The following is a 12,776-nucleotide window of genomic DNA, read 5'->3' as shown; positions in this document are numbered from 1 at the left end:
ACGCACCCCGGGCGGGACGGTCCCGGCGCTGCGGGAGGCGAGTGACGGCCCCGCGCCCCGCGGCAGAGCGGCAGCGCCGTGAGGTACCCGGCGCGCGTGAAGGCGTTAAAGGCCCGTCGTCCCGCCCCGCCCCTCTCCTGCGGGCGCGCTGAGGCGGCGGAGCGCGGCCTGCCCCGTGCTGCGGCGGGCGGGAGCCCCGCCTCGGGCTGCGTGACGCGCGTTGCCATGGCCACCCGTTTACGCTACAAGGCCCGGCGGGGGCGGACGGGAGGGAGGGGCCGCTTCAGCACCAGGCCGGCCGCGGACAGCAGCGGCCCCGGCTCGGCGGCGGCTCTCCGGTGCGGGCTGGGCGGCCGCCGCGGAACCAGCGCCGGGCCCTGCGCGTCCCTCTGCGGCGGCGGAGCCCTCGCGGTGAGTTCCCCCTCGGCCGAAAGCCGCGGGACCTCCGGCGGCCGTTCACGGGCGTGCGTTGAGCCGAGTCCCCGAGCGCCGCGTTTGGGCGGCCGGGAAGGGGAGCGGGGCCGGGCGGGAGGCGCTGGGGTTGGTGAAGGACGGTGGATGGGCAGAGAAGGGCAACCGCCGGAAAACTTTGCGAGGCGTGGAGGGGTGGCCTCGGGTTTGGCCTCTGTGCGGCGTTTTCCATAGAACAACTTTATCAACTTATAAACAGAGGGATTTGGTCAATTTGCTGTGAATTTTTGGCTTCGGGGGTCTGCTCGTTGCACACAAGCGCTGTTCTAATGTTGGCGTTCTGAAAACTTCTTGATTTTCGGGTTTGACCACCAAATTAGCAGTAGAAGTAGCAGAGGCGTGCTGTGCCATTCACCATTCGCTGTCCGGCTCGATGCTGGAAGCTCCGTCACCTCGGCTGGACAGCACGGAGCAGCCCTCCCTGCTGCAGCACAGGTGCTGTGGGTTAGGCCTTCTCCCAGCACCTACATGTGGTCCTCGGGGCTATCTGTTCTCCCCACAGAGGTCACAGCCTGGAGGTGACAGCCCTACCTTTGTGGTTCTCTGACCCAGAGTGTTTAGAAGTGCTCCTCCTGTAGGTATCCCTATCCGTGCAAAGCCAAGCTGGTTTCGAGCAGCCCTGGATCACTAGATCTGCATGCAGTCCCATCTTCTCAACACAAAAATGCATCTTCAGCACTCACTGCCTTCTCCAGTCTGCAGGCACATCTCTCCGCTACATCTGTTAAGCCACTGCAAATCTTTCAACGAATGTATTATTCCATCAGAAAGAGCACGGTTGGCTATACAGGCACACACACTGTCTTCCACATGCTGTGTTAATAGCAATAGTTTTTTCGTGTCTCCTGTAAAAAGGACAAGGTAGGTATGAATAATGATGTGGATCACTGTTAAAGGCCAAGAAATGAATAATGACTGAAAGTGAATCGGGAGCAGGGACTCTCTCCCACACTTTGTGCTCGTGCTTTCCTTGACCTATAGAGTGAGATGTGGCTTGTGTGTGTCCCACTCAGAAATGTGAACATGATCCCTTGCCCAGTTGTTCCCAGTTGTGTGCTGTGGCTGCAACATCTTGGAGCAGGGAATGAAGGATTGATGTGCAGAGGGGAGAACAGCAGGGTCAGAATTATATTTTCTCCTTTATACCTCAGCATTCTTGCACTCCTACAGCTTAGTTTAAAGAGAACAGTAACAATACTAATTTGTTGTTGCTTCAGACCTGTGACCTCGTTACAGTCTTGCTTGCACACCATCCCTGCTCAGCTTTGCATTAAAGCCATAACTTTACAGTAAATTTGGTTGTTTTGCCTCATTAGGCATCAGACACACAGCACTGTAGGAAGGACTGGGTGACCTGTAATGATTCAGCTGCCAGAAAGAGAGACGTCTAACACTGACCCCTGTGAGCAAAGCCCTGAACTTAACTTCCTGCCCTGCAGAGCATGCGAGCGGCTCCTGCCCAAGTTCAGAAGTAACTGCTGACACAGTAGGCTCTGGTAATTTATGAATCCACTCTAAGGCAGATAAGTGGATGAAACTCCTTGAAAGATCACATTGAAATCACATTCAGTGGAGTTATTTTGAAGAGTAAATTACACAGCATTTAGGCTGGCAGTGGCAATTAATTCATTAATTAGCACTGCTTGAAGGAATGAAATTCTACCTGTTTTTCCAAATAGTCCTAATCCAGGTCACTTTCACAGCCTTCCTGCCTCTCAGCTTCTATGATCAGCTCCATCAGCCACAGCTGTGAGTCTCCTGCATGGGAATTGGCACGGGCTTGGTTTGTGCCACCAGCACAGGGCACAGCAGTGGGTGGAAATGTCAACAGCTGGTGCTCTGCTTTGCCTCCTTCATTCATGCCCCATGGTGGGTCATGCTGAGATTACCAACAGTGCTGAACTCCCAGAAGCTTGATCACTGTCTCCGTATGGGGAGAGTATTTGTCTTATGGATATAAGGCATATATATATATATATGATATATATATATGATATATAAGCATACATCTTATATGTATGACTCCCATTAACTGGTTTTAGTGGTACAGGATGAAGCCCAGGAACAGTTAAAATAGTTGTAGACAAACTCCAAACCGTCAAAGCATAGAGTAGGGATCGTTTGGTGGGACTGCATGAAGTAGAAGAGAGCTCACAGTTTTCTTCCTTCAGGTCATATGCCCAACCATGCACATACTGAGCCAATTCTTCTCTTTACACCAGAGGACTTTCTGGTGTGAGAAGTGAATTCAGGCCAATTCAAATATTATTTATAAAGAGACATATAGATATGTAAGTCACAGTCTTGCTTTCTTCCTTTGCCACCTTTATGCAAAAATAATTGTTCAGAGCATCAGTCCAGAATCTAAGATACCATATGGAATTAGCAATGTACCTACTGTACACTCCTATGCAGAATTAGAGCGCATTAACTAAAGAAAGAACATAGCTGTAAAATTTGAACATCATGTTGAATGTAGTTTCTTGATGTTGTATGAGCACTCACAAAGAATTAGCACATCCTTTTTTTTTCCTAAATGAGATAATTTTTTTTACTCCAAAAACTGTTTATTTCAGTGCATACTAACAACAAAAACAAAAAGTTTCCCTCCATAGAGCACTGCAAACTGGTACAACAGATGTCGATGTATGTCAGCATCAGCTGATTTTCTTCTCCATTACCCTTTCTACTGGATCTGTGCTTATCTAGCAGGTCCTAGCTTTTTGACATCCAATGTCACGTTGAATGTTTTTTCACATTTAGTGATAGAAAGCTTGACTCAGCCTGTCTCAAAAGTTGGTGTCGTCATCTACATGATGGTCATTATGAATTATTGATAGTGATGGAAAAGTCATGAATACACACATCTTTGCTGCAGGGCTCAAGCCTTTTTCTTTAGTTGATCATCGTTTTATTCTCTCTCTCTCTACATTTTAATAATAGTGTCAACAGAAACTTTTCATTCTGCCTTCACCATGGAAGAGCAGCAGTTTCCTGGTGCTGCTGCAGCAGTCATAATCCTTTGCCTGACGTTGTATGTAGTTTCTACTTTATCACATAACTCTGGAAAACATTTTGGTTATCAAAAAGTGATTTTCTAGGGGAATGCAAGCTCTTACTGATGCAACATTAAGAATAATTTTTGTACAGCAAGTGCTTTAATAAATAATTCGTGTATTTCCCCCAGTGTTACAGTGTAACTCATAAAATTGGGAAAAGAGCATTAAAAAGAAATCCCGCTACTGCATTATGTAGTCAGAGAACGGGTTTCTAATATAACTGTGGAAATTAATTCATAAAAATATGAATTATATTTATATGTTGACACTGTAAGCACAAATAACAATAAAAACAAACAGTTGGAGATAGAGTGATCTTTGACTAGGACCCATATCCTACCTTACAACCCTCCTTCTTTGAAGGGTGCCAGCCAAACCAGGTTCAGGACACAGGAGTTTCTTCCAATTCAATTTAAGTTCAGAATTTACTGCAGCAGTCATAAACAGCCTGTATTCCAAGGGACCCTGAGATGCTCAGCAAATCAACAGGGAGGCAGCACAGGGTTCATGTTTTCTGCCATAAAATGAAAATAGTTCTGGAGTGAAGCAGGGTGATTGCTTAATAGCAAATACTTTTATAAAAGATGTGGAGTAGAGCGGAGGTGATGCTGAAAGGTCTGTGTGGAACACAAGCACATTTGTCTTTGGCTTTCTGGCTCACCCCACAGAAGCCTCTCCAAGTGCCTTGTGCTACAATACACACTATCAAAAACCAGCCTTGATGCATCAATGGCTCAGAACTGATTCAGAAAACAAAAATGCATTTCATTGATTGAATCAACTAAGTACAGCTTCTAGCAAGGTACAGCATTTTCTGGTACATTCAGTATAAGAAGGAATTCTGTCCAACGTGCTGTGCACGTTGTGTTGGAATCCCCTCAAAACAGAGCTGACCTCAAAGCCTGGTGGCATCCTCCAATGCTCTCATAACCAGGGCCATCCCACCAGATAGGCTCGTGGGACCACTCTGTGACTTGCTTAGTCTGGTGTAGTAGAAGGGAGGAAACCCCTTTGATAATATTTCTGAGGAGAGCCTGGACTCTGTGATGCCTTTCATCTTCAAAAAGCAGCCTAAATCTGGGACTGCAGTGGTGCTCTGCATAGCTCATCCCTCCCTCTCTGGCATTTGAGGAGAGACAATTACAAAGATGGTTAATAGATGGACTGCTTCACTCCTTACCTTGCCTGCTGTTGCTGCAGTTTAGTCATCACAATAGTTTTTTTTGGTCAGTGAGCTTCAGATTGAGTCACTGGTATCTAGAGCGAATAAATAGATTTTGGTATTAGTCTGGAGGGCTTTGCAGAGCAATCAGATGCTGCATGGGGAACAGGCAGGCAGGAAGGGCAGGCAAGCATCCCTTGGCCCCTGGCTCTCAGTCCTGCAGAACTGGGCACTGCTGAGTGCTGGGAACCCATGACGCAGAGCCATGCACTGTCATTATATACTTCAGCTCATTATGCACAGAGACACTAGAGGAAGAGACTTGGAAATGAATCTGTTAGTAGGTATCATCACCATTCACATTTAGAATTCAAGGACAGAAAAATATTATATTTGAGATAAAATAAAATTGCTGATGTCTTTTTTTTTATTTTATTTCTTCGGTTAGAAAAAAAAAAAGTGTGGAAACCTTGAGCAGGGAATAATGAAACTGTACACTTTTTCCTGTAACGACTGAGCCAGTAAAAGGCAGTCATTGAGAATAAGGTCCCAACAGCCAAAGCATTTCATCAATCTCAGCTGCTGTTTTTATGAATGTATTATATAAAAATGAGTCTTTTACAAATTATGTAAAGGTCTGTCACTCCTTCCCCTATATATCACCAGGGAAGCCATCAATCCTAGTTTAGCGTTAATCAATCTATCACAGTGATATGTCCATTAATGGATATCATATATCCATTAAAACTTTTGCCCTCACACAGAAAGAAATAATAGCACATTGTTAAAAATACTAAATTAGGTATTTTTTGAAGTGAATGGCTATATATTTGTCTGACTTTCCCTCCAGAAGGCCAGACTCCACATGCTGAGACTCTTTTACCTCTTTTCCTTGCCAAGAAAAGATTGCCTTCTTCGCTCTCAGCCTAAACAGACATCAGCACTTGCCAGACAAAACCCTGTACTCCCAGCTGCAAACATCAGCTAACATTGCATGGATCTGGGTAGCAACGCAGGGAACACACAGTCATTCAGTCAGTAGCCCATCGTGAGTTGGAAAGCATATGAGAGCTGCAGATAGGTCCTGGCACAGCTAGGACAGAATGAGGAAACAAGTCCTAGGCTGTTGGCAGCTTATATAGCACGGTCAGTGATGAAGATGCAATTGCTGTAGCATAGCAGAAAAGAACCACCATAATGTTCTTAAGGAAGTGAATGCTATAGTCCATACCTTCCTGGCTATTATTTCAGCTTTTCCTGCAAATCATGCATATATTTGCACTCAAATCATACTTTCTAAGTTTCATTTACTCAGAAGCATATATACTTCCAGCCTAAAAGATGAGATTGTGAAGTATAACTCAGCAATAGGGAGTAAGTTCACACCCGTATGAAGTCATATGCTGGAAGGGGAGCTCCGTGGGATAAAGAACCTTTTGTAGCTGCTCTGAACTTTGTGCAATGGGACACTGAGATGAGGGTCTTTGAATGAAGGTTTACAAAAGATTGCTTTGCTGTCGACAGATCTTCGAAAGGAGAAACCAATACAAAGAAGTGCCTTTATGATTGCATGCAATTATTTACAAAAATAGCTACAATTCCTACTTAGCCAGTCAAAGGCCATTTGGTGCATGGAAATTCCAGCAATAGGCTGAATACTGGGCTTACTGTAAATGAACCAACAGCCTACTCTACCGAGAAATAAGACCTTCCCATCATCTGTACACATTTATAGGAAGCATTTGAAGCAATTTCACGATTTCTTATATTTAATTTTGCTGAGTTGTTATTAGTTCTAATTTTTTGTATGATTCCGCTGTCTCTTCTAATTTGCATGTCTGTCAATAATGTTAAATACTTTGTCTTAATCCCTTAGGGAAAATAGCAGGTTGTTAACATCCTTGCAGAGGACTAAGTATGACCTGAAACGCAGAGACTTTTTTGAGCACTTCTGTGCCTTGCCACTGCTTTTACCTTATCGTTTCTGACTTAAAAGGCTATTGTTATGACTGCGGGACTGCCAAGTCATAATGCATGATTTATTATGTGCAGCAGGTGACTGGTAGTTAACATTTATCTCAAAAAGGATGTTATTGTTTTGCTTTGTTTTTTTTTCCCCTGTAGCTTTCCCTGGGAGGTTCATGTTTTTAGCAGTGACAAGATGACAATCCATATTTTTACCAAAGGATCCAGTGAGTCATCCTATTAACTCTGCTGAAATACATGCTTGCCAATCGTCCTGCCACGGTAAGCCTGAGCTTCTGCATTCTCTCTGGAAACATTATTCAGAAGTTAGCCCATAGGATGCATTCAGTAGTACAAATAATCTTTACGTAAAGTAGTAACTTCTCAATGATGACTGCAGCCCCAAATAGACCAAATATTGCATACCACCACCGTTTTGAGTTATAAAAGTAGCTTAGAGCAACTGAGAAGACTGAATACACCTCATACCATGCTATTTACAAGGACATGCTTTGTTTGAACCTGGAGGCCATGTAAGGAGGAACCTCATGTGCTGTGGGAACTGATAAAAAAGTGCATTGTGTCTGTTCTCGAAAACGCTACCCCCTGATATCCACGTGCAGCTGAGAGCAAACATACTGTGAGTGAGGATGAAAAAATTCAGCATCCAAAAAACCCTAATCTCCAGGATGACATCATTTGGATTATGTATTAGTATCAGTTGCCCAAAGTAAACTCCTCATTTATTTGTCCCTTCTAAGAACTCCCAAACTAGTGAGCCAATATCTTGCAACGTTTCAGCAGAGGTATAGGCTGCTCAGTTCCTTTTCCCAGCTTGGTGCTGCAGAAGAGTTTGGCTGCCCTTGTGCTGTACTTATGTACTAAATGATGTACTAAATACTGTAGTTTAGTTTGGGAGAAGGAGTGATCCAGGCTGGTACATGGCTGTGTTGGGTATCCGTTGCTTGGGTTGGGTCGGAGAAAAGGCAGTACAGACTTTTGTTGATAATGTCTCTGCTTCCCTTCTCCTTGCTTGTTCTGCCCTTAAAGGTGATATTTTGTGGCACAGTCCAAGCAAACTGCTTTCTACTTAAGCCTATTTTGCACACCATGCAGCCTTATCTCACCAGAGAAGAGCATATGGCCTTGAGTTATTATTTGTTATTTCAGGGTAACTAGATGGTAACTGTACTGAAAACTTATGGCAAGTCATGCGTTATCTCAAAATAACAGGAAAAATAAACAGTATCTTCACTGTATGCATTAACAGTAATGGAAGGAAAAACTCATGAAAAACACTGTCCATCTAGTTTAAATATGTTCACATTTAAGATGCCCCAGGTGCTTTACTGCTTCTGAATCTCTCATGTGCATTCAAATTATGCCCAGGCCTCCTTCCACATCTGACATTCTTGCCTTCAGAGCTAAAGCCAGCTGCAGTCCTTAAGTCACTATGTATGCAAAACACTTGAAAATGTCCAGCTTATTAGAGAACTGTGCTGCTGAATTAAAATAAAGCTTTAGCAAGATATCATAGAAATCATTAATGATGCATGTAATGTTTATGTACCGAAAGCAATACCGAGCTCTTAGGGGAGAATTGCAAAAGCTACTTTCAGCATCTCTGGGGTAAATCCCAAAATGGTAGTAGCTTTGCATTCTACAGCAGCTGGCGAGACATCTTACTTGATTTCTAAGAGGTCCCTTAGCAACTGGCTTCAGGTGCAGACAAAGGTAAAGACAACTGGAGCGTTAAAGTATTCCAGATAATTGCTGTAAACCAGACAAATTGGGCAGTAGATGAAATCAAAGGGAAGAGACTAGAGCTAACACAGCTGCACAAAAACTATTTCAGATGTATTCTGCTTGACAATGCCAGCGTATTGCAAACCCTTTGAAAATATACTGAAGCAATGTTGTAGAGCACATAAAAAGAGATTCTTAAACAGTTTACTGGTAAAATATGAGCTAAATTTGATGAGACTGTCCTCTAGACTGCATCTGTTTCCATGAAAATTGTGTGCGGCATTCAAGTTATCATTACCCTGGCAGACTTTCCTGATTGAGCTGTGAAGCCAGATATAGTCCTATTTTTTTTTTTTTTTTTTTTTTATGAAGCTGGCATATGGCAGAATGCTAAGAGTTGGTTAACTAAATCTTTTGTCACTGTGAAACCAAACTCCTAGTTGTTTGGTCCGAAGATCTTAAATTGGTCAGAATTCAGGGCCCAATGCAGTACATAGTAAAAGTATAAATCCCATAAACAAACAAAAAACCCCTTAAGAAGTCCCTAGAAGAAAATTTCAATAAGTTTCAAATATTGATGAAGTAAGGAAAAGTGACACTTTTCAATACACAATTGGAAGGCTATTTGTTCTCTTCACTGTCGCAGTGCTAGTGTTTATGCAGCCTTCCATTTGTCCATGAACGAACTTCAAGATAGAACTCTGAATATAAAGCATACAAAAGACTTCCAGCTATTCACATGGAAGTAGTCACAGAAAGGTTGTTCTCTGGCAGGGAACAACAGGCCAGACCTGAGGAAGACAGGTCCTGCAGGGTGACAGCTCTCAGTGTCACACATAGAGTCACCCAAATGGTGCAGGGGCTGGCAATGGGGCATGAGATACATCTGCCTCCCAGGATTATCCTCCCTTGCAGACATCACCAGTTCCCTGCTTCCGTGCAATCACAGCTGAGAATGAAACTACCATTCAGCCTCCATTCCCATGAACCCAGTGCTCCTTCCCACTCACCTCACTGTACAGGGGCACTTGCAGTGAGCTGCCTTCTCATTTCTCACCATCTCGCTCACTTTACACAGCGCTTTGACTAATTATGGTCTTAAGATTTCTGCTGATTTATTGCCTCTGAGTTTTACTTGTATTAATAATAACTCCTGACATTAGGCTGAACACCTCAGTAAATAAGTTTGCCACTACTTAAGAAATAAGGTTCCTAATGACTATAAAATTGCCTGGAAATTGTTCTCGTTCCATAACAAGATTAAGGGAAAAAACAAGAGAAAATCCTTCCAAGGTGGTACAGAGTTATGTACTGTTACAAACTCTAAGAAAATTATACAATTAAAAGAAAACCCAAACTTATCTAGGCCTGTCTGTAAATTAATTATATTCTTGAAAACATAATTCCATTTTTTTTCTGAGATATTTTCCTATGAAAGCAGAAGGCACCATTTCAGCATTGGACTCTTAGTATTGTTTGTAAAAGATTTCTCCGACAAATGTTGAGGTTCTGAACTGACAAACCATCAGCAGGTTCTCCGGGAGTCACTTTAGAGGAATGAAATTTTAAGGTGCTGCTCTTAATAGAGGAATGGAAGTTACCCAGTTTTCCTTTGATGCAAAAGAACTACTCAGCGACATTACCTTTTACTGTCACTTTTAAATCTTAGTGTATAGCAATGAGATCTAAAATAACTAATAACATGTAAAAATAAAGGATGGATTTCCAATCTTACTTAGTGCTTCCATCTTCCAGCTTTCCAAAAGTGTTTTAAGTGGGTTCCTCTGCTAAAGAAAGGGTTCAAACATTCCCTTCTCAAAGCCCTTTGTTTTTTCCAATCACAGCATTAACCTTGGAAAGCTCTTTCAAAGTTTTGCAGTATCAGATAAGTCACACAACATGCAAGTACTCCTTATGTAGCAATTCTGACAGTGGTTAGTTTGCTAGTACTTCATTAGAGCTGGTCTACCAAAACCATAACACAGATTTACTAAAAAGTTTATACAAAACCCTCTCCTCCCAACCTTACACACTCACAGTTGAACTACTTTGCAGAATTCACAGCATCTTTCTGTTACAGCTATTTTTGATAATAAAAATAGAATGTAAATAAATAACCCATGGTAAGGTCTATCGGCTTACGTAATGTGTTGATATGAGGGTAAGAAAAATATAAGCTGAGGAATTCTAGGTCCAGAGCTTTATCCTTTGTCTTCTAGACAGACTTCTTTGCTGGCTCTCTTGAGAAGGTTTAGGGTATCAGTGCACACTGGAAGGAGTTTTCTTTACAGTTCTGCAAACCTTAATTTGCAGCATGGATTCCTGATTGCTGTTGGACAGTAACTGGAACAGAAGGAAAATGTTTTGCTTCAGAAATATAATGGAAACAACTGCACAGTTATTGGATATCCAGTTTTAAATTGTCAGAAGTGGTATTAAAGGGTGCATGCGTATAGATAACCCATAGAGACCAAAGTACATTCAGGGCATTTGACTGGGTAAACAACGAGCATGTTGCATCATTTCTGTTTTTTCATTGTGCAAGTGAATGAAGATGTAAGGAACATTCTAGACAGGACAGAAATAACTCAATTTGCTCATTTTAGCTCAATGAAATTTGGAGTTTCATTACAACCAGCAAGTATTTCATGTTATCAACCTTTGAGTAGTTTTAAATGAAATCTCTATGGTTTACTGCATTGGCTTTGACTTCATTGTATAATAACACAACAGTTTCTCAGCAGGATTAAAACCTGAACTGCATTAAAATTCAATTAAAAGCCTACGAGAAGTGCAGTGGTTCACTCAGAAAGTTAATTCAGATTGTGTCTCTGTGTAAAAGGAACTGCTTTGTCACTGCACAGAGGAACCGAGACATTTTTGTCATTGCAGAGTGAAATGCAGGCTCTCTTGTATTTGAGAAGACTCTAACATTTTTCTCTTAATTTCCATTTCTCCATAGTTAGCCAACCTACATCACAATGACTGAGGACTTAGACCACAGGTTCAGTAGACTCACTTGGGATCAGATTAAAATCCTGGATCAAGTTTTAGCAGAGGTAATACCCATTCACGGAAGAGGGAATTTTCCAACACTGGAAGTAAAACCGAAGGATATAATTCGCGTGGTTAAGGAGCAGCTCATTGAAAAGCAAATCAACATTCGAGATATCCGCCTGAACGGTTCGACAGCTAGCCACATCCTAGTGAAGCAGAATGGAACAAGTTATAAGGACCTAGACATCATTTTTGGGGTGGAACTTCCAAGCGAGCTTGAGTTTCAGGTTGTTAAGGAGGCAGTTCTTAATTGCCTATTGGACTTTTTGCCAAAATGTGTTAATAAGGAAAAAATCACTGCCCAGACTATGAAAGATGCCTACGTGCAGAAGATGGTCAAAGTCTCCACTGATCACGATCGCTGGAGCCTCATCTCCCTGTCAAACAACAGTGGCAAGAATGTGGAGTTAAAGTTCGTTAATTCGCTCAGGCGGCAGTTTGAGTTCAGTGTGGACTCCTTCCAAATCGTGCTGGACTCCATCTTAAATGTTTACAGAGAAACAGACTGCAAACTGACTGAAGACTCTCACCCCACTATTATTGCAGAGAGTATGTACGGAGACTTCAATGAAGCAATGGACCATTTAAAATACAAACTGATTTCCACGAGGAACCCTGAGGAAATCAGAGGAGGTGGCCTTCTGAAGTACAGCAATCTCCTGGTTCGTGACTTTAAGCCAGCAGATGAGGCTGAAATTAAATCTCTGGAACGTTACATGTGCTCCAGATTCTTCATTGACTTTCCAGATGTTGCTGAGCAGCAAAGGAAAATTGAGTCATATCTGCGCAACCACTTCATTGGGGAAGAAAAAAGCAAGTATGACTACTTGATGACTCTGCGTGGAGTTGTAAACGAGAGCACAGTCTGTCTCATGGGACATGAGCGAAGACAAACTCTGAATATGATTACAATTTTGGCTTTAAAAGTTCTCGGAGAACAAAACATTATCCCAAATGCAGCTAATGTGACATGTTATTATCAGCCTGCTCCGTATATCAGTGACAGAAACTTCAGCAATTATTACATTGCTCATGGACAGCCACCTATCATCTACCAGCCATACCCATTTCACATACAAATGCAAAGCGGCATGGTTTAGGAACACAGTAACCTTCTCAGCACTCGCACCCCTCTCTTTCCAGTTCTCTCCGTAATAAAGGCCTCATTCAACCAAGTTTTATGATCACTTTTGATTTAAGGACATATTTTTGTGCAAGTTGCCAAAGTTATTTGGTCGATGTCTCAAACACCTTTAAGTAGATAATAAGAAAAATGTCTATTGCTATTCATGATGATGTACGTATGTCCCCCACTT

The 12,776-nt window shown here is 42.5% G+C and overlaps 1 protein-coding gene across 4 annotated transcripts; it reads left to right on the top strand.

Moving 5' to 3' along the window:
• The first annotated feature begins 312 nt into the window (after positions 1–312).
• Positions 313–12,635, top strand: FAM46D (family with sequence similarity 46 member D). Of its 4 annotated transcripts, none has more exons than XM_420263.8 (3): positions 313–411; positions 6,817–6,939; positions 11,366–12,635. In XM_420263.8, the coding sequence occupies exon 3, from the start codon at positions 11,385–11,387 to the stop codon at positions 12,558–12,560; it is 1,176 nt and encodes a 391-aa protein (XP_420263.3). In that variant the 5' UTR covers positions 313–411; positions 6,817–6,939; positions 11,366–11,384; the 3' UTR covers positions 12,561–12,635. The 4 variants fall into 4 exon arrangements, with proteins under 4 accessions (XP_420263.3, XP_040555389.1, XP_046796558.1 ...); XM_040699455.2 differs by having other exon boundaries at positions 313–1,332; XM_046940601.1 differs by lacking the exon at positions 313–411 and adding an exon at positions 2,001–2,220.
• The last annotated feature ends 141 nt before the right edge of the window (positions 12,636–12,776 follow it).

The sequence above is a fragment of the Gallus gallus genome, chromosome 4 (genome assembly GCF_016699485.2).
Source record: "Gallus gallus isolate bGalGal1 chromosome 4, bGalGal1.mat.broiler.GRCg7b, whole genome shotgun sequence".
NCBI classification, from domain to species: Eukaryota; Metazoa; Chordata; class Aves; order Galliformes; family Phasianidae; genus Gallus; species Gallus gallus.
The sequence above is the reverse complement of the archived record's forward strand: the minus strand, read 5'-3'. Positions and strand labels throughout refer to the sequence as shown.

What these genes read in the sequence shown, in the direction of transcription:
- FAM46D (XM_046940602.1), top strand. Translation starts at nt 11,385, where the DNA reads ATGACTGAGGACTTAGACCACAGGTTCAGTAGACTCACTTGGGATCAG.